Source organism: Schistocerca gregaria, chromosome 10 (genome assembly GCF_023897955.1).
Source record: "Schistocerca gregaria isolate iqSchGreg1 chromosome 10, iqSchGreg1.2, whole genome shotgun sequence".
In the NCBI taxonomy this organism is placed as follows: domain Eukaryota; kingdom Metazoa; phylum Arthropoda; class Insecta; order Orthoptera; family Acrididae; genus Schistocerca; species Schistocerca gregaria.
The window spans coordinates 78629204-78652275 of NC_064929.1; the positions used below are offsets into that span (position 1 = coordinate 78629204).

Below are 23072 nucleotides of genomic sequence, written 5' to 3' on the forward strand. Positions count from 1 at the left end.
GGCTTTTGGTAAATCTATATGAGTTTACAACTGGTATAAATGTTCCAAAGATGGTTGTCCTAGTACATCAATTACTGAAGTCAGTCTGGAAGGAGTAAAGAAAATGGTTGTGCAAAATGGCCAAGTCTCCAAAGAAAGGTTGCTGATGAAGTTTGCATATACTCTGCCTCATGCCAAGCATTTTTTTTTTTTTTTTTTAATGTTTTGGGCACGAAACATGCAGCAACCAAGTCTGTTCCAAAATTGTCAAATTTCAACCAAAAAGGATGTCACATACATGTCTCTCAGGAATTCTTGAATAAAGTCAGCAAAGATCAAGAACTTACTACAATAGGCAACAGAAAGTGGGTATATGGCTATGACATCGAAACTGACGTCTTGTTTTCACAACAGAAAACGCCTGAAGAGCAGAGACTGAAAAAAATTCGAAAACTTCAATGTGAAGGTTTTTGTCACTATTTTCTTCAAGTACAATGGAACAGTGCATCAGGAGTTATGTTCATATGGTGATTAAGGAATACTGCCTGCAAGTTATGTGCCATTTGTTTGAAGTAGTCTAAAAAAAACAGCCAGATTTGTGGCAAAACCACTCAAGAAAATTATATCATGATAATGCTTCCACTCACACCTCAATGCTAGACCATTATTTTTTTTTGCCAAAAACAACATTGTGATGTTGCCTCCACTACCATGTTTGCTGGACATTGCTCCCTACGACTTCTTTCTAGGCCCGAATCTGGAGAGGGCCATGAAAGGATGTCATTTTGTCACCATCAAGGAAATAAAAACAAAATTGTTTAAGGCACTAAATTCAACAACAAAGAGTGAGTTCCAGAAGTGATTCCAAGATTGGAAAAACCACTGGCACTAATGGATTGCATCTGAGAGGAATTACTTTCATGGGGGTAAAGTTGATGAAGATGAATAAATAAGGATTCTCTAATAAAAACAAAACTTCCCTTTAGTTTCTGATCACACCTCATACAGTGAGTTTACTTACCCATGTAGATCATCCATGTGGTGTAACTGAAGGCATACACGAAGCTTGAGATGATCTTGCTGGTGCATGAGAGGACTCCCACCAGGGCATCATCCATCTTCATTACGTGGCTGAACACACCCACTGACACCATTGTTCCTATAAAACACACACAACAAACAATGTGTAACATTATAGCCAACTGAAGATGACACACAAGTTTGACTTTCCATATGCATGCCGTCTCGTACTGCTGAGAAGGCTCATATTCTTTCACATGTTAAATCAGCTGCACACCAAAGTAGTGTTGCATTTCACACATCATATTCCATGGAGCTGGATCTCTTGGATGTCTAAGAAGAGGGCAGAAATGCATGTTTAATGTGATACAATGAAATGACTTAAGAGCAGTTTGCAAGTCCTATGTTGCCAAAGTTAAATAAGCCAAATTTATGTACCTTTACCATTAGAGTCAATAAAATTAAGACTAAAATTTTAGTGCTAACATATCCTTGTTGTTTATATTGACTAAAGAAGAATTAAGAAATGAAATGCAAAAGAAGTACAGATTAATTTATTAAAATATGCAAAATTTAACATTACATACTTATGCATGCAAATGTTTAATTTCCTGCCATGGTTTTGCTTCAGTAGGGGTAGTAAATTATAATTAACTTGCTCACACAGTTTTATGTAGCTGGAACAACTAGTTTTTCAGATATAGGAACATTAATCTATATTTTCTCCAACTGTGTTACAGTTAAAGTTAAAACTAAAAAAACTCAGTCATATCTCTATATTAAGGTTCAAAACCTCCTCTCTAGTTCTGCCATCTGCCTCCTTAAATTCATTTTATTTACATCTTTGCATAATTACCATTAACGTACATGAGTATAATCTGCATTTCCATAAAAGAGGAAGGTTGGTCCTCAGTCTTAAGTAATATACCACCAGGTCTAATTTTGTGCTTACTTTTGTGTATGACATCAATTTCCTAATATATTTTGACTATTCCTAGTTAATATCTTTCATTATAGGGTGACATCAGTAATTGTTATGTGACTTAGATTCTATTGTTGACTTATAAACAAATATAAATTCGGTAATAATTATAAACATTTGGAAAAAGGCTCACAACTATTCTTAAAGTATTTATTTGGCTCTATCCGAAAATATATTAGCAAAACCATTCATTAATTAATGCCAAAGTAATTTGCAGTTTTGTCAAAAGTATTGTTTTTATAACTATATATGTTAATTTCATTATTTAAACAAATAATTCAGCCTAACCATTGTAGAAGAAGAAACTGTTAAAAAGAAAGATTTTTTCTATATGTTGAGTTAACTTCCACCCACGTTCAACTTCCACCCGACCCCCTCCCTCCCCCCTTCCCCAAGTCATTTTTCAGCCAGTATAACAACAGAGTATGTCAACACCGAGGATTATCAGTGAAGAAATAAAGCAGGCGAATGTCACATCCAGAGCTACATTAACTACTATAGTTGAAAACCTAACAACCAAAACAAATAATCTGAAACAAGACAGTCATGTTGTAATCACAATTGGTACCACTAGCCTATACAAGAATGAGAGCAAGTCAGCACTCAGAGGTTACAGGAAGTTACTGAGAAAACTGTACAACCTGACTATCACCATAATAAATGTATCAGTCTGATATGATGTTTCTCAACGGTTATGTATTCATAGAGGAATTTATCACTACAATATCAAGCTACAGAAACTGTGTTGAAAATTAAACCATGTTCACTGCTAAAGATAAGCATATGTATATGGAGTGAAGCAGGAAATGAAAATTTGTACCAGGGTTGAAAAAGTAACCTGGGTCTCCTCACTGCTACCTCAGTCTACTTTATATTCCGCTTTACTCATAAACAGGATTGCTGAGGCTCTCCATGTTCTGAAATTGTACCTCAGCATCAAACAGAAATGGGAGATCCAGCCTGAAACCCAAGTGCAGGTACTTTCACAAATGAAATGAGACAGTTTCAGAGACTTTGCTGGTCTCATAATTTGTACCAAGGCTGGGAATCTATATACACCACTGTCCATTAAAATTGCTACACCAAGAACAAATGCAGATAATAAACGGGTATTCATTAGAAGTGTGATACCCGTGATCTAGAGGTTCGATCCCCGCCACTGCCTAAATTTTGATAAATAATCAGCATTGGCGGCCGAAGACTTCCGGCATAAGAAGTCAGCCTCATTCTGCCAACGGCCTTGTCAAAGAGGATAGAGGTTCAGGGCACTCTCTTGTCCTAGGGGTGGGAAATTGCCCCTAAAGGCGGAAGAATCGGCAATGATCAACGATGTGTGGATGCAGAAGGCAATGGAAACCACTGCATTAAAGACACGTAACGTGTATCCACAGGACATGTGGCCTGTAGTTGAAGAAGTGTCATGATGATATCTCCATTGGCAAAAGATTCCGGAATAGTCCCCCAATCGTATCTCCGGGAGGGGACTGCCAAGGGGGAGGTTACCATGAGAAAAAGATTGAATAATCAACGAAAGGATAATATTCTACGAGTTGGGGCGTGGAATGTCAGAAGCTTGAACGTGGTAGGGAAACAAGAAAATCTGAAAAGGGAAATGGAAAGGCTCAATCTAGATATAGTAGGGGTCAGTGAAGTGAAGTGGAAGGAAGACAAGGATTTCCGGTCAGATGAGTATCGGGTAATATCAACAGCAGCAGAAAATGGTATAACAGGTGTAGGATTCGTTATGAATAGGAAGGTAGGGCAGAGGGTGTGTTACTGTGAACAGTTCAGTGACCGGGTTGTTCAAATCAGAATCGACAGCAGACCAACACCGACAACGATAGTTCAGGTATACATGCCGACGTCGCAAGCTGAAGATGAACAGATAGAGAAAGTGTATGAGGATATTGAAAGGGTAATGCAGTATGTAAAGGGGGACGAAAATCTAATAGTCATGGGCGATTGGAATGCAGTTGAAGGGGATGAAGTAGAAGAAAAGGTTACAGGAGAATATGGGCTTGGGACAAGGAATGAAAGAGGAGAAAGACTAATTGAGTTCTGTAACAAGTTTCAGCTAGTAATAGCGAATACCCTGTTCAAGAATCACAAGAGGAGGAGGTATACTCGGAAAAGGCCGGGAGATACGGGAAGATTTCATTTAGATTACATCATGGTCAGACAGAGATTCCGAAATCAGATACTGGATTGTAAGGCGTACCCAGGAGCAGATATAGACTCAGATCACAATATAGTAGTGGTGAAGAGTAGGCTGAAGTTCAAGACATTAGTCAGGAAGAATCAATACGCTAAGAAGTGGGATACGGAAGTTCTAAGGAATGACGAGATACGTTTGAAGTTCTCTAACGCTATAGACACAGCAATAAGGAATAGCGCAGTAGGCAGCGCAGTTGAAGAGGAATGGAGATCTCTAGAAACGGCCATCACAGAAGTTGGGAAGGAAAACATACGTACAAAGCAGGTAGCTGCGAAGAAACCATGGGTAACAGAAGAAATACTTCAGTTGATTGATGAAAGGAAGAAGTACAAACATGTTCCGGGAAAATCAGGAATACAGAAATACAAGTCGCTGAGGAATGAAATAAATAGGAAGTGCAGGGAAGCTAAGACGAAATGGCTACAGGAAAAATGTGAAGACATCGAAAAAGATATGATTGTCGGAAGGACAGACGCAGCATACAGGAATGTCAAAACAACCTTTGGTGACATTAAAAGCAACGGTGGTAACATTAAGAGTGCAACGGGAATTCCACTGTTAAATGCAGAGGAGAGAGCAGATAGGTGGAAAGAATACATTGAAAGCCTCTCTGAGAGTGAAGATTTGTCTGATGTGATAGAAGAAGAAACAGGAGTCGATTTAGAAGAGATAGGGGATCCAGTATTAGAATCGGAATTTAAAAGAGCTTTGGAGGACTTACGGTCAAATAAGGCAGAAGGGATAGATAACATTCCATCAGAATTTCTAAAATCATTAGGGGAAGTGGCAACAAAACGACTATTCACGTTGGTGTGTAGAATATATGCGTCTGGCGACATACCATATGACTTTCGGAAAAGCATCATCCACACAATTCCGAAGACGGCAAGAGCTGACAAGTGCGAGAATTATCGCACAATCAGCTTAACAGCTCATGCATCGAAGCTGCTTACGAGAATAATATACAGAAGAATGGAAATGAAAATTGAGAATGTGCTCTTTGACGATCAGTTTGGCTTTAGGAAAAGTAAAGGCACGAGAGAGGCCATTCTGACGTTACGTCTAATAATGGACGCAAGGCTAAAGAAAAATCAAGACACGTTCATAGGATTTGTCGACCTGGAAAAAGCGTTCGACAAATGGTGCAAGCTATTCGAGATTCTGAAAAAGCTATAGAGAGAGACGGGTCATATACAATATGTACAACAACCAAGAGGGAATAATATGAGTGGACGATCAAGAACGAAGTGCTCGTATTAAGAAGGGAGTAAGACAAGGCTGTAGCCTTTCGCCCCTACTCTTCAATCTGTACATCGAGGAAGCAATGGTGGAAATAAAAGAGAGGTTCAGGAGTGGAATTAAAATACAAGGTGAAAGGATGTCAATGATACGATTCGCTGATGACATTGCTATCCTGAGTGAAAGTGAAGAAGAATTAAATGATCTGCTGAACGGAATGAACATTCTAATGAGTACACAGTATGGTTTGAGAGTAAATCGGAGAAAGACAAAGGCAATGAGAAGTAGTAGAAATGAGAACAGCGAGAAACTTAACATCAGGATTGATGGTCACGAAGTCAATGAAGTTATGGAATTCTGCTACCGAGGCAGTAAAATAACCAATGACGGACGGAGCAAGGAGGACATCAAAAGCAGACTCGCTAAGGCAAAAAGGCATTTCTGGCCAAGAGAAGTCTACTAATATCAAATACCGGCCTTAATTTGAGGAAGAAATTTCTGAGGATATATGTACGGAGTACAGCATTGTACGGTAGTGAAACATGGACTGTGGGAAAACCGGAACAGAAGAGAATCGAAGGATTTGAGATGTGGTGTTATAGACGAATGTTGAAAATTAGGTGGACTGATAATGTAAGGAATGAGGAGGTTTTATGCAGAATCGGAGAGGAAAGGAATATGTGGAAAACACTGATAAGGAGAAGGGACAGGATGATAGGACATCTGCTAAGACATGAGGGAATGACTTCCATGGTACTAGAGGGAGCTGTAGAGGGCAAAAACTGTAAAGCAAATAATTGAGGACATAGGTTGCAAGTGCTACTCTGAGATGAAGAGGTTAACACAGGAAAGTAATTCGTGGCGGGCCGCATAAAACCAGACAGTAGACTGATGACAAAAAAAAAAAAAAGTCATTGGACAAATATATTATACTAGAACTGACATGTGATCACATTTTCAAGCAATTTTTGTGCATAGATCCTGAGAAGTCAGTACCCAGAACAACCACCTCTGGCCCTAATAACGGTCTAGATACTCCTGGGCATTGAGTCAAACAGAACTTGGATGTCGTGTACAGGTACCGCTGCCCATGCAGCTTCAACACGATGCCACAGTTCATCAAGAGTAGTGACTGGCGTATTGTGACGGGCCAATTGCTCGGCCACCATTGACCAGACATTTTCAGTTGGTGACAGATCAGGATAATGTGCCGGCCACGACCGCAGTCGAACATTTTCTGTATACAGAAAGGCCCGTGCAGGACCTGCAACATGTGGTTGTGCATTGTCCTTCTGAAATGTAGGGTTTCCCAGGGGTCGAATGAAGAGTAGAGTCATGGATCATAACACATCTGAAATGCAACGTTCACTGCTCAAAGTGCCGTCAATGCGAACAAGAGGTGACCTAGACGTGTAACCAATGTCACCCCATACCATCACGACAGGTGATATGCCGGTATGGTGATGACGAATACACACTTCCAATATGCGGTCACTGCGATGTTGCCAACAGGGATGCGACCATCATTATGCTGTAAACAGAACCTGGATTCATCCGAAAAAAAAAGACGTTTTGCCATTCGTGCACCCAGGTTTGTCATTGAGTACACCATCGCAGGCGCTTCTACCTGTGATGCAGAGTCAAAGGTAACCGCAGCCGTCGTCTCCAAGCTGTTAGTCGATGCTGCTGCAAACGTCGTCGAACTGCTCGTGCAGATGGTTGTTGTCTTACAAAAGTCCCCACCTGTTGACTCAAGGATCGAGACGTGGCTGCACGATCCGTTACAGCAGTGCGGATAAGATGCCTGTCATCTCCACTGCTAGTGATATGAGGCAGTTGGGATCCAGCACGGTGTTCCGTATTACCCTCCTGAACCCAACGATTCCAAATTCTCCTAACAGTTATTGGATCTCGACGAATGCGAGCAGCAATGTTGCGCTACGATAAACCGCAATCGTATTAGGCTACAGTCTGACCTTTATCAAAGTTGGAAACGTGATGGTGGCGTTTGTGAGAATTTGTGTTGAGGAGGGAGGTGTACCAGTTGTGCAAACTGCTGTGCCGAGGGGGCTTAGTGGCTAATGCACCTGCCAATAAGCAGGGGACTCAGGTTCGTTTCCTGATCTTGGTATAAATTTTCACTCACTAAACTCTATGAAATTGTGTCATTTCATTTTCAAAATGAAGTATCAAGAACATAGCAGGCATGGACTTCACTTAAAGAGAAATGGAATGGTCAAGTTAGTGAATCAGATAACAAGACTTTTGTGATGAACTGCCTAAAACCAAATCATGATAGACTATACTCAACCAGTTTCTTAGGTGCAAAAAGCAACATGAAAGTACTGAACTAAACACCCCGGTTGTGAAAGAACGCTGTTTACATGGTGAAAATCGTCGCAGCAGTGCAGTATGAAATACATGTATAGTAATTTCACTTATCTAAAATCCCTTATGCCAAAGTGTTGTGATCTGTGCAACAAAAGATACGCTTTAGAATAAGGCACCTAAATGTGCAGTATCTTAGATACAAGCTCAAATTGCTGCAAGTATTTGTGGATGAGCAATTCATCACGTCTGCTAGTAACAACAGGACCGAAGGACTGTGAAACAGCGTATCACAAATCAGCAGATAGTTACTGCAGGCAGCAACACAAAGAGGAGTGGATGGCAATACCTGTTAGCGCACATCTTACACTTGAAAGAATTGCATTTGTTGAACAATATGTTAAAGAAGGAACATATGGCTAGCATTTTAGGCCATGTAAACAATAATTCAAGCAGATTAGCTAAACATGAAATTATTAGAATGTACTGCCCACCAAACGCTGATGTGTTATACTATCCTGAGAGACTTAACAGGGCAATTAGGCAGATGGACCAAACAGACAATAGTATAGCTGGAGCCCTAAATATTGAGACTAACATATAGTATAATGTATGTGAAGCTGTCAGATATACTAAATTGATGGAATCTAACAAATATAGTAAACCAAGCTGAAGTGAAATAGATTTGTCAATAAACAATAGAAATGCAAAAGACAATGTTAACTTCATAAGTGGAGCACTAATGTCACAACATCAGCACCTTCAAAATTGAGCTATCAGAGGGGATGTGGGACACCATTTACCAAACCAAATGGTCAGAAAGCAAACTGAATGAAATTTAAGGACCTGTTTTGAAGCATTTTGATTACTGCTGCCCTTTTGAAGAAATAAACACGGTACTTACAAACAGCCACATTCAAAGTAACACTATATTGAAAATTCCACCTAGTCTAATTAAGTTAAGGCAACAGTTGTCTGATCATGAGTGTATATATAAAGAAACAAAATAATATACACTGAAGCAAAACACAACTTGTTAGTTAACAAGACTTAGCGGTCACAGAACCAAGATTGCACAATCCATTTTCGGTGAAGGAACTAAAAGAACTAGTACACATAACTGATGCAATTGGAAAAAAATATCTCTTTTGAAGAGAATTTATCAATAGAAACGCCAAAGAGACTGCTTTATAACAGAAAGAAGACAAAATCAAAGGCACCATTAAGATATTTTCAAAAGAAGAGGGAGAGGACATCACCACTGACTAAGACATCAGTTCAGAGGAAGAAGAGTTCAGCAACCAAGAATACACCACAGGATTGCCCACACCTGAGGAGGAAAGTAACTCCATCTCACCCAAAAGATTTTTTTACTGATAGGATCCAGAAAAGGGACAAAAAAAATAAGCACAAGTGATGCTCTTGTTACTGAAATTAATAAAATTTCTTCAAGCAGTACTGTGGAGAATTGTACAAACGGACAGCGTGTTCTCTCATACCGTAGTTATTAATTTTATTTATTTACACTCCAAGTTCTGTAGGACCAAATTGAGGAGCAAACCTCCAAAGCCATGGAACGCGTCAGTACACGAAATTACAACATAAAAGTAATAACAGATAAAAATAAAATGTTTATGAACCCGAAAAAAGTCAAGCCAGAAATTTAAGTAAATGCAATCAACAATACAACAAGAATCAGCTTATTTTTTCAAGGATCTCCTCGACAAAATAGAAAGAGTGACCCACGAGGAAACTCTTCAGTTTCGATTTGAAAGCGCGTGGATTATGCTAAGATTTTTGAGTTCGAGTGGTAGCTTATTGAAAATGGATGCAGCAGAATACTGCACACCTTTCTGCACAATAGTTAAGGAAGTCCGATCCAAATGCAGACTTGATTTCTGCCGAGTATTAACTCCGTGAAAGCTGCTTATTCTTGGAAATAAGCTAAAACTGTTTACGAGAAATGACAATAGGTGGTGGTGGTTAGAGTTTAACGTCCCGTCGACAACGAGGTCATTAGAGACGGAGCGCAAGCTCGGGTTAGGGAAGGATTGGGAAGGAAATCGGCCGTGCCCTTTCAAAGGAACCATCCCGGCATTTGAATGGAACGATTTAGGGAAATCACGGAAAAACGAAATCAGGATGGCCGGAGACGGGATTGAACCGTTGTCCTCCCGAAAGCGAGTCCAGTCAGTGTGCTAACCACCGCGCCACCTCGCTCGGTCATATATATATATATATATATATATATATATATATATATATATATATATATATATATATATATATATATATATATATATAAGAGTTTCGCGAACTTACACCACTTATGGGCCGAATCGCCCGTTCCTGAGCCAAAAATATCCTTTTAGAATGGGAAGAGTTACCCCAAAATATAATACCATACGACATAAGCGAATGAAAATCAGCAACGTAGACTAATTTTCGAGTCGAACGATCAGTCACTTCAGATACCGTTCGATTAGTAGAAATGGAAGCATTAAGTCTTTGAACAAGATCCTAAATGTGGGCTTTCCACAACAGTTTACTATCTATCTGAACACACAGAAATCTGAACTGTTCAGTTTCACTAATCACATGCCCAGTCCGTGAAATTAAAACGTCAGGTTTTGTCGAATTGTGTGTTAGAAACTGTAAAAACTCAGTCTTGCTGTGATTTAGTGTTAGTTTATTTTTCACAAGACATGACTTTATGTCATGAACTGCATTGTTTGAAACCGAGCCAATGTTGCACTCAGCATCCTTTACTACCAAGCTAGTGTCATCAGCAAACAGAAATATTTTCGAATTACCCGTGATACTAGAAAGCATATCATTTATATAAATAACGAATAGGAGTGGCCCCAACACTGATCCCTGGGGCACCCCCCACTTGACAGTACACCTCTCAGACCTCACATCACTGCCATTCTCAACACTGTGAATAATGATGTTTTACTGTCTGTTACTAAAGTAAGAGGTGAACCATTTGTGAGCTACTCCCTGTATTCTGTAATAGTCCAACTTCTGGAGTAATATTTTGTGATAAACACAATCAAACGGTATTAAATGAAACAACACGTTTACTCTTACCAGCCACCGTTTTATTTATTTCCATGACGCGTTTCAAAGGTTTAAACTTCCATCGTATTGTTATTAACAATAAGTAATAATATAAATCCACCCGATGATGGAGGTTTAAACCTTTGAAACGCGTCGTGGAAATAAATAAAGCGGTTTGGTAACAGTAAACTTGTTGTTTCATTTAATGTCAATAGATTAGATTAGATTAGTTTAGATTAATACTTGTTCCATAGATCATGAATACGACACTTCGTAATGATGTGGAACGTTTCAGATTAATAAAAGATGTCTGTACAAGATATTACATTACACCAAATATTGCATGACACTAATGTTTAAGTTGTTTTTTCCCCTTAATTTATATCTAAAAAATCAGCCAATGAGTAGAAGGAGTTGTCATCTAGAAATTCTTTTAATTTATTTTTAAATGTTAGTTGGCTATCTGTCAGGCTTTTGATGCTGTTTGGTAGGTGACTATATATATATATATATATATATATATATATATATATATATATATATATATATATATATATATATATATATATATACTGTAAGGTTCTGTGACTATCCCTAGATCCTTAAATAAATTTTTCTGCAGGATGACTGTGGGTGGGCTCCAGCAATTATTCTGATTACACGTTTTTGAGCAATTAATACTTTTCTACTCAATGATGAATTACCCCAGAATATGATGCCATACGAAAGCAGTGAATGAAAGTAGGCATAGTAAGCCAATTTACTGAGATTCTTACCACCAAAATTTGCAATAACTCTAATAGTATACGTAGCTGAACTCAGACGTTTCAGCAGACCATCAATGTGTTGCTTCCAGTTTAACCTCTCATCAATAGACACACCTAAAAATTTTGAAAATTCTACCTTAGCTACAGACTTCTGTTCAAAGTCTATATTTATTACTGGAGTTGTGCCATTTACTGTACGGAACTGTATATACTGTGTTTTATCAAAATTTAAAGAGAGTCTGTTTGCTGAGAACCACTTAATAATTTTGTGAAAAACATCATTTACAGTTACATCACTTAGTTCTTGGTTTTTGGATGTTATTACTATACTTGTATCATCACCAAAAAGAACTAACTTTGCATCTTCATCAATGTGGAATGGTAAGTCATTAATGTATATCAAGAACAGCAAAGGACCTAAGACCGAACCCTGTGGGACCCCGTACTTGATACCCCCCCCCCCCCCCAGTTTGAGGAATCAGCTGTTCTTTTAACATCACATGAACCACTTATTTCAACTTTCTGCATTCTTCCACTTAAGTATGAATTAAACCATTTGTGCACTGCCCCACTCAAATCATAATGATTTAGTTTATCTAAAAGAATTCCATAGTCACGGTAAAGCCTAACCTAAAATGTTCGGATTTAAAGACAATCAAACGCCTTAGTTCAATCAAAAAATATGCCAAGTGTTCGAAACCTTTTGTTTAACGCATCCAGTACTTCACAGAGAAAACGTAAACATGTACTGTTCGGGTGTCTGGCTAGCTGTTATTTGGCGGAGGTAACGCTGCTATCGCCTGGACGGGGTTATACCGACAGTAGGTCGGTGGTCATAATGCCCTGGCTGATCAGTGTATAGTTGCTGCAGTCGTTGTGCAAACTTTAATAATTGCAATGTCGGCCAGGATGTCGGTACAAATTACTCCAGTGTTGGACCCAGCCGTGAGGAATCAAGGCGGCAGCCCCACAGCTGACGTTTCGCTCGGACGCGTCCCCAGCGGACCCTGACATCGAAGCCCGGTTGCGGAGAATGCTACCCCCAAAAAAGCGCAGACTCCCGCCGCTGCAGCTTCCTTTGTTTGCGGAAGTGGCCTTCGCAGAGTCGCTTTCGTTCCCGTTCCAGCTGGCGGGAAGGTCGACGGCAGAAAAAAAAAAAAAGACCTGGCAGAGCTGTTCAGAAATTAGCATCAGTCTGTCTGTCTCCATTGAGAGTGGTTGCCCCTTTTTTCTGAACGAAATCTGTGTCGCGCGACAGCTGCACCAGCTAATGTCACTCTTGCATCTACACTCTGCAAACCACTGTGGAGAGCATGGCTGAGGGTACTTCCCACTATACCAATTATCGAGGATTCCTCGCCTCCCATTGACGTACCGAGCGCGGGAAGAATGACTGACTGAATGCCTCTGTTTGTGAAGTAATTAATCTAATCTTGTCCTCACGATCCCTATGTATATTCCTAGAGACATCATTTGAAGCCGCTTCTTGAAAAAATGGTTCAAATGGCTCTAAGCACTATGGGACAACATCTGAGGTCATCAGTCCCTTAGAAGTCAGAGCTACTTAAATCTAACTAACCTAAGGACGTCACACACATCCATGCCCGAGGCAGGATTCGAACCTGCGACCGTAGCAGCAGCGCGGTTCCGGACTGAAGCGCCTAGAACCGCTCGGCCACAGCGGCCGGCCCCGCTTCTTGAAACTTTGTAAATAGGCATTATTGGGATTGTTTATGCCTGTCTTCAGGAATCTTCCAGTTCAGCTCTTTAACTATCTCTGTGACACTCCCACGGATCAAACAAACCTGTGACCATTCGTGCTGCCCTTCTCTGTATAAGTTTAATATTCCCTGTTATTCCCACTTGGTACGGGTTCCACTTATTTCAGCAGTATTTGCGAATGGGCCGTACGAGCGACTTATAATCAGTCTCCTTTGTAGACTGATTGGACTTCCCCAGTATTCTACTAACAAACCGAAGTCTACCACGTGCATTATCCACGACTCACCCTACGTAATCATTCCGTTTCATATTCCTACAGAGTGTTACAGCCAGATATCTGTATGTTTCTGCCGATTCAAACTGTACCTTACTGATACTATAGTCATATGCTACCGATTCAAACTGTAACTTAGTGATATTATAGCCATATGTTACCGATTCAAACGGTGACTTACTTATGTAGCCATATGCTGCAGATTCAAACTGTGACTTATTAATTTCATAGTCCTACTGTTGTTGTTGTGGTCTACAGTCCTGAGACTGGTTTGATGCAGCTGTCCATGCTACTCTATCCTGTGCAAGCTTCTTCATCTCCCAGTACCTACTGCAACCTACATCCTTCTGAATCTGCTTAGCGTATTCATCTCTTGGTCTCCCTCTATGATTTTTACTCTCCACGCTGCCCTCAAATACTAAATTGGTGATCCCTTGATGCCTCAACACATGTCCTACCAACCGATCCTTTCTTCTAGTCAAGTTGTGCCACAAACTTCTCTTCTCCACAACCCTATTCAATACTTCCTCATTAGTTATGTTATCTACCCATCTAATCTTCAGCATTCTTCTGTAGCACCACATTTCAAAAGCTTCTATTCTCTTCTTGTCCAAACTATTTAACGTCCATGTTTCACTCCCATACATGGCTACACTCCATATAAATACTTTCAGAAACGACTTCCTGACACTTAAATCTATACTCGATGTTAACAAATTTCTTTTCTTCAGAAACGCTTTCCTTGTCATTGCCAGTATATATTTTATATCGTCTCTACTTCGACCATCATCAGTTATTTTGCTCCCCAAATAGCAAAACTCGTTTACTACTTTATGTGTCTCATTTCCTAATCCAATTCCCTCAGCATCACCCGACTTAAGTCGTCTACATTCCATTATCCTCGTTTTGCTTTTGTTGATGTTCATATTATGTCCTCCTTTCAAGACACTGTCGATTCTGTTCAACTGCTCTTCCAAGTCCTTTGCTTTCTCTGACAGAATTACAATGTCATCGGCGAACCTCAAAGTTTTTATTTCTTCTCCATGGATTTTAATATCTACTCCGAACTTTTCTTTTGTTTCCTTTACTTCTTGCTCAATATAAAGATTGAATAGCATCGGGGAGAGGCTACAACCCTGTCTCACTCCCTTCCCAACCACTTCTTCCCTTTCATGTCCCTCGACTCTTATAACTGCCATCTGGTTTCTGTAGAAATCGTATATGGCCTGTCGCTCCCTGTCTTTTAACCCTGCCACCTTCAGAATTTGAAAGAGAGTATTCCAGTCAACATTGTCAAAAGCTTTCTCTAAGACTACAAATGCTAGAAACGTAGGTTTTTCTTTCCTTAATCTAGTTTCTAAGATAAGTCATAAGGTCAGTATTGCCTCACGTGTTCCAACATTTCTGCGGAATCCAAACTGATCTTGTAGTCATATGCTGCTGATTCAAACTATAACTTACTAATATTTTAGCTCTATGCCACCGATTCAAACTGTGACTTCCGGACATAGCTATATTCTACCGATTCTTGTTTTCTTTCCTTAATCTAGTTTCTAAGATAAGTCATAAGGTCAGTATTGCCTCACGTGTTCCAACATTTCTGCGGAATCCAAACTGATCTTGTAGTCATATGCTGCTGATTCAAACTATAACTTACTAATATTTTAGCTCTATGCCACCGATTCAAACTGTGACTTCCGAACATAGCTATATTCTACCGATTCAAACTACGACTTACTAATATTATAGTCCTATACTACCGCTTCAAACTGTGACTTACTAATATTATATTCCTATGCTACCTATTCAAACTGTGACTTACTAATATTATAGACATATGCTACCGATTCAAACTGTGACTCACTGACATTATGATCATCTATTGCCTTTTTTCCCCCTTTTGTAAAGTTCATAATTTTACACTACTGAACATTTGAAGCATTGATGCCAATCCTTGCACCACTTACAAATCTTATCAAGATCTGACTGAATATTTGTGCACCTTAATTCATTTTCTACTTCATTATATTGGGTAAGTACATAAGTTCGTACCGTTTTTGTTTTGCGTGTTAGTATTCTGAATGCTGTGGGTCTATTTATCGACTGTCATTTTCATTTGTAGTTCACTGTTGTATTGGAGTTTACATGTTGTCATTTTGTCATTTGGAGACAGTGAGTGGAGCAGCGAAAGCTAGAAAATGGAGTGTCAAAGGGAGAAATCGGAACATCTCGGACATATTCCTCTATTTCAGTTCAGTAATGGGGTGACAGCGGTGGATGCATTTGATCCGTGTATGGGGATAACGCCACTGGACAGTACCCGACAAAAAAGGAATGTTTTCTCGTTTTAAGGAGGATGCAGAATGAGATTTTCACTCTGCAGCGGAGTGTGCGCCAATATGAAATTTACAGGCAGATTAAAACTGTGTGCCGGACCGAGATTCGAACTCGGGGCCTTTGACTTTCGTGGACAAGTGCTCTACCATCTTTTTTTTTGTTTCGTTGATCTCATTTTGTTCTATATTGTTCATTGTTTATGTTCGGGGCGGACGTCTCATGACTATCGCTCAGGTTGTTCGTTGATCCGTTCCCTCAGTTTTTTCATTAAAGAGTGTAACTAACGCTCTGACCGAACACGCTGAGGTTCCGTATCGGCACCATCTGAGCTACCCAACCACGACTCACGCCCCATCCTCACAGCTTTGTCTCAGCCAGTTTCTCGTCTCCTATCTTCCAAACATTACAGACGCTCTCCTGCGAACCTTGCAAAGTGAAAATCTCATTCTGGACACGTCCCGCAGGCGGTGGCTGATCCATGTCTCCGCAATATCCTCTCTTTCAGGAGTGCTAGTTCTGCAAGGTACGCAGGAGAGCTTCTGTAAAGTGTTGAAGGTAGGAGACGAGGTACTGGCAGAAGTAAAGCTGTGAGGACGGGGCGTAAATCGCGCTTAGGTAGGGCAGATGGTAGAGCACTTACCCGCGAAAAGCAAAGGTCCCGAGTTGGAGTCTCAGTCCGTCACACAGTTTTAATCAGGCAGGAAGTTTAAAGGGGGATAGGACGTCAAACGGGCCGATTTGGAGCAGGAGAGGCATTGCAGGACATTTTAATTTCCAGTGTCTATACTTTTTACAAATAAATTCATAAAACTTTGTCAGCATCACCAGGGAGGATTCAGTACTCATTGCAGTGGAAGTTCGAAAAGACAACAAAATAATTTTTTTACGTGTTAAATTTCATCATTTTTTCACTTACTAATGGTTGCATTTGTTGCTATAGGTACACTTTTCTTCATAAGTTAGAGAGATTCTTGGATGAATTTTGCACAGCATACGTACCATACTCACAGGTGTATGAAACTCTATAATTTATTTAATTTATGAAAATAACGAATGATCTGTTGTATTTTAAACCATGTTTAAAAAAAACACAAATTTTGTACTTAATTGCCTCAATTTTTACCACAGTTTTTAATAGATTTGGAAAATTCTAGAGTTTCATACACCTTTAAGTATGGTTCGTATGCTGTGCAAAATTCATCGAACCATCTCTCTTACTTATGAAGAAAAGTGTACCTACAGCAACAAATGCTGCCATTAACAAGTGAAAAAAATGATGAATTTCACATGTAAAAAAAATTACTTCGTTATGTTTTCGACTTTCACTGCTATGAGTGTGAATTCTGAATCCTTCCTGGTCATTCTGACAAAGTTTTATGTATTTGTTTGTAAAAGTATAGGCAGTGGAAATTAAATGTCCTGTGGTGCCTCTCCTGCTCCAAGTCGGCGCGTTTGACGTCCTACCCTCTTTAAGGAGGATCGTTTGGGCATTAGTGACTCGGCTTTCAGAAAGGCCTTCGGGGTTTGATGTAGATCGTTAAAACGCATTATCCACGGTGGTCCGCTTAAATGTACTCGAGAATTGGCAAATGTGATCAATTGTGATCATCCACCATCGTGCGACAATGACATGCAAAGAAGAAGATTCGGAAATCCGGTGTGTGGATAGCGCATGGCCTATGCCAAAATCACAAAAATCAGCGGGTGGCTGTATGTGCGCTGCTGGCTCGTCATCAAAACGAAACATTCCTATAATGTATCTTTACTGCTGACGAAAAATGGTGTCTCTATGCTGACATAAAGAAAAGAAAGGGATGCTTGCGCTCGAAGAAAGCGGCAACTCCCTGTACAAATACCTGCACACATCCCCAAGAGATAATGTAATGCATCTGGTGCAAAAGCGACGGTGTAGCGTACTGCCAACTTCTTCCCACACGTGCAATCATCACCGTTGACATTTATTGTCAACAACTGAGAAGTCTTGCAGACGCAATGCTAGAACAACAACGAGGGAGACTGCGTCAAATGATGCCGTTCCACTATAACATCCGCCCGCGTTCTGCTACACTGACAGGAAACTCTATACAAGAGTTGGGTTGGAAAGTCATCACCTGATCTTGCACCCTCAGATTTTCATGTTTACGCTCTCCATCGAACAACCATCGAGGAACTTCGTTTCTGTACGAAAACGCACTCCGAACATGGTTCGACCAGTTCCTAGCCTCAAAACCGCGTGGAATTGAAAAGTTACCCCAGCGTTGGAAGACTGCTGTAAGTAGTGAAGAAGATTATACACTACTGGCCATTAAAATTGCTATACCACGGAGGTGACGTGCCACAGACGCAAAATTCAACCGACGGGAAGAAGATGCTGTGATATGCAAATGATTAGCTTTTCAGAGCATTCACACAAGGTTTGGGCGCCGCTTGCGGCACCTACAACGTGCTGACACGAGGAAAGTTTCCAACCGATTTCTCATACACAAACAGCATTTGCCCGGCGTTGCCTGGTGAAACGTTTTTGTGATGCCTCGTGTAAGGAGGAGAAATGCGTGCCATCACGTTTCCGACTTCGATAAAGCTCGGATTGTAACCTATCGCGATTGCGGTTTATCGTATCGCGACATTGCTGCTGGCGTTGGTCGAGATCCAATGACTGTTAGCAGAATATGGAATCGGTGGGTTCAGGGGGATAATATGGAACGCCGTGCCGTCACAGGTGATGACACACAGGTTCACCAGTTCGAACTGGAAACAAAACGGTAATTCATCGAGTGGCGTGACACCACACCTGCTCCGGAGGAAAATTTCAAAGCCGTACCCTCAGCTGGTAAAGTCATGGCGACTGCGTTCTAGGACTCTGAAGGGGCTACTCTGTCCTCCCTCAAGGTGCAACGATCGACTCTGAAGTGTACTATGCTAACCTCAGGAAATTGAAGACACGAGTTTAACCCACTCGTCTCTCCATGACAACGCAGGGCCTCACGGATGTCTTGTGCACCAGAGAGGACCTCAGAAGATTTCACTGGACTGTTCTTTCTCATCCACTCTACAGCCCGGATCTCACACCTCCTGACTTCCATCTGCTTGGCCAAATTTGGAATGCACACGATGCTAACAGTCTGTGTATGATGGGGAGGTTATTAATGCAGCAAAACTTTGGTTCCGACGTTGACCAATAAAGTGGCGTAAAGCAGGTGCATTGACTAGAGGTTATATTGAAAAATAAGGTTTTGTAGCCAAAAGAGTGGGGAATAATATGGCATATTCGGAAGGTGAATAAAACCAGCCTGCTTTCAGAAAAAAATGTGGTATTAATTTAACGCCCTCCCCCCCCCCCCCTCCCTCCAGCCTGCATCCGTGGTGCAGTATGAGTTTCGAGCACCTGTTCTCTTGGGATGGTGAGATATTGGAATATGACCAGTGACCTGATGTAACGAAAAATGTGGTTCCACCAGGCAAGCCTTTTCGATGGATGCAAGCTGCAATAGACTGTGTCTATTCCAGTCGTAATTGATGATATTGCTGGGTCGACATGCATACATGTAGCAGTCATCTGCATGTGTTGAACAGTGCACTCCGAAACACTTGTGACTGGTCAAGCATTCTACCCTGCTGCCAGATGTGCCTAATTGGGGTTCAATCGTCCCTCAACCACTGTGCAAGAATACATGTAATATATTCGCAGTTGCAAACAGGGACGTGCATCAGCTGTATGATGAAATGGCGACAGTGAAAATTTGTAGCGGACGAGGACTCCAACCTGCAATTCCCGCTTATTGAGAGCGTTGCTCTTACCATTAGGCTGTCTGAGCAGGATTCATGGCCAGACCCAAAACTTGCATGGTCGTCTACCACGTGTCTGTAACCTCCACTTTTTCACCAATCATCTATATTTCAGTACAGGGGAGACATTTTAATTGAAAGTCGTATGCCTGCCAGGTGCTGATTGTGGACACGCAGTTGATGACATATGAAGGCTTATGTATGGCCGTGAAGCGTGCTCGGATAGCCTAAGCTAGCGGCGACTCCTCGCGACAAACAGGAAACCCGGGTTCGAGTCCCAGGCGGGCTCAAATTTTCACTGTCATCATTCCATCATACAGCTGATTGTTTACCATATTCGCAACATCGAATACATATAATGTATTTGACAACAGCTGTAGTCACTACAGCACCTGTTCCTTTGCACGTGCATGCAAGTCCCAGGGAATATTGCATCGTACTGCTGAACAACATAGGCACTGCAACATCCCATCGTATCGTACTTTGCATAAATGCTGTCACTACTGTAGCACGCGAACACATAGTCGGTTCACAATTTCAGAAATACTCGTTATCAGGCACTGGAAGATAACAACCTGCTCTTTTGCAAAAGTCGCTTATATCAACAGGCTTCCCCGTTTCCTGCCTATATCGTAGCTAGAATGACTCCCCGTTCGTCTCCACTTACATACTTTCTCTACCTGCGTACCTGAAACATCACTAGTCAGGATTTAGAACAGCGATGTGTGTTGCTCACAATGTCTTGATTCACCAGTGTCCATTTCCTGTTTAAGAATCGACGTGCTACCCCAAACAGAGATCTTGCGATACTCAGCTTGCTCTGCAAAATTGCCTGTTTTCTTACGTCTCGGGTTGTTTGGCTGACGTTTGTTTGACGACGTTTCGCCAGCATGAGTGGCTGGCACTGTCATAAGAGCTTGACCCTCCATTGCTGTTAATGGACAGTAGTCGAGCTGGCGGCCGCAAAATATACACTGAAGAGCCAAAGAAACTGGTACACTTGTGTAATATCGTGTAGGGCTCCCGCGAGCACGCAGAAGTGCTGCTACAGAATGTGCCAAAGACTCGACTAATGTCTGAAGTAGTGCTGGAGGGAACTGACACCATGAATCCCGCTGGGCTGTCCATAAGCCCGTGAGAGGACGAGAGTGTGGAGATCTCTTCTGAAGAGGACGTTGCAAGGTTTCCTAGATAAGCTCAATAATGTTCATGTCCGAGGAGTCTGGTGGCCAGAGGAAGTGTTTAAACTCAGTAGAGTCTTCCTGGAGCCACTCTGTAGCAATTCAGGACGTGTGGGGTGTCGCATTGTCTTGCTGGAATCGCCCATCCGAATGCACAATGGACACGAATGGATGCAGGTGATCAGACAGGATGCTTACATACGTGTCACCTCTCAGAGTTGTATCTAGGCGTACGAGGGGTCCCATATCACTCCAACTGCACACTCCCACACCACTTCAGAGCCTCCACCAGTTTGAACACTCCCCTGCTGACATGCAGCGTCCATGCATTCATGAGGTTGTCCCCATACCCATTCACGTCCATCCGCTCGATACAGTCGGAAACGAGACAGTTCCGGCCAGGCAGCATGTTTCCAGTCATCAACAGTCCAATGTCGGTGTTGACGGGACCAGGCGAGGCGTAAAGCTTTGTATTGTGCTGTCATCAAAGGTACGATGGGGGCTTTCGGCCCCGAAACCCCATATCGATGATGATTTGTTGAAGGGTTCCCACGCTGACCCTTGTTGATGCCCCAGCACTGAAATCTGCAGCAGTTTGCGGAAGGTATGCACTTCTGTCACTTGAACGATTGTGTTCAGTCGCCGTTGGTGCCGTTCTTGCAGGATCTTTCTGCGGCCTCAGTGATGTCGGAGTTTTGATGTTTTACCGAATCCCTGATACTCGTGAAATGGTCGTACAGAAAAACCCCTACTTCATCGCTACCTCGGAGATGTTGTCCCCCATCGCTCGTGGGGCGACTATAACACCACGTTCAAACTCATTTAAATCTTGATAACCTGTCATTGTAGTAGCAGTAACTAACCTAACAATTGCACTTGTTGTCTGTTATAGGTACTGTCAACCGCAGTGCCGTATTCTGCCTGTTGACATATCTCTCTGTATTTGAATACGCGTGGCTGTACCAGTTTCTTTGGCGTTTCAGAGGATGTGCTTGCCGCGATAGCGCTCAAGGACTTTTCCGTTGGCAGTACTGCTGTACTTCCCCACGTCCGAGCCAGGAACGGAGACATGAGTAATAAGCTGGTAGCGCGAGCGACACGAATATGTGAGCCACAACACCTCAGGCGTGATGCAACTCCCAGAAAAGGTTCTGAGAAGCAATGGGTACTCCACCGGTTACATAAGAACTGTTCAATCAAACGCTTGGCGAAGTGACACATCGGCCTATCTGCCATGCGTTCGGAGACTGGCGGAAAGAGTCGGTCGTATATTTCGCAAATACGACGTAAAGGGTTATTTATAAACTGACAAAGAAGGTTAAATATTGTCTCAGATCGTCAAATGAGACAAGTGACCTAGTTGCAATGTCGGGAATATACCGCATACCATACACATGTGGAAAAGTCTGTGTTGGAATGACAGCAGAGTCACTGCACGTAAGTGGCGTTGCAGTTTGGGGCAGGTGGAAAAATCGGCTATGACGGAGCGCGCACTGTGTGAGACCGACCACATAGTAAAATTCGCCGATACGAAGGTCCTTCTGGTAGAGGGGAGATGGCACACCCGCTTGTTCACGGAAACTACAGAAATGCACAGACATGACGATAGCTTCAACAAGAAAGTCTCAAGGTGAACAGATCCTGCATTTCCGTGCTGCAGCGAACAACCGTTGCAGGTAGCAAGGGAAAACCGTAGAGGCGGCAATTGAGACGGAAAAACCTTCGGACGTCATCGCGCCAGGTACGTGTAATCCGCGGCCGGTAACTCGACAGTTCACCCCCCAGCAATGGAGGGTGAAGCTCCGACAACGTCAGCCACTCGTGCTGATGGAACATCAGAAAAACATACTAAACATCCACCGAAGAACTCGAGACAGTAGCCAATAGGCGATTTGTCAACAAGTGGCCACGAAAACCTTAACAATTACACCTTGTTTTGTACTTCCTTGTGATCCATAGCACTGTAAACAGCGGCGGTGAAGCTGGTGCTGTGTTGATTGACGTTAGGAAGCCATTTAAGTCGTCTCGCATTGCCGGTTAGTGAAAAAAATAAAGAATACAATCTTAACAGAGTATCGGACCAGATTTGCAACATAATTGGAGACTTTCTTCTAGATGGAGTTCGACGCCTCGTTCGTAACGGAACAGTATCGAGAATGTAAACATAATTTCCGGAAAA

The 23072-nt window shown here is 41.7% G+C and overlaps 1 protein-coding gene across 1 annotated transcript in view; it reads right to left on the reverse strand.

Annotated features, from left to right (window-relative positions):
* Nucleotides 1–23072, reverse strand: part of LOC126293389 (solute carrier family 46 member 3-like) — a 479007-nt gene that overhangs the window by 25547 nt on the left and 430388 nt on the right. The window contains exon 6 of the mRNA XM_049986599.1: nt 1001–1138. Coding sequence (XP_049842556.1) covers nt 1001–1138 — 138 coding nt within the window. The remainder of the gene's footprint in view (nt 1–1000; nt 1139–23072) is intronic.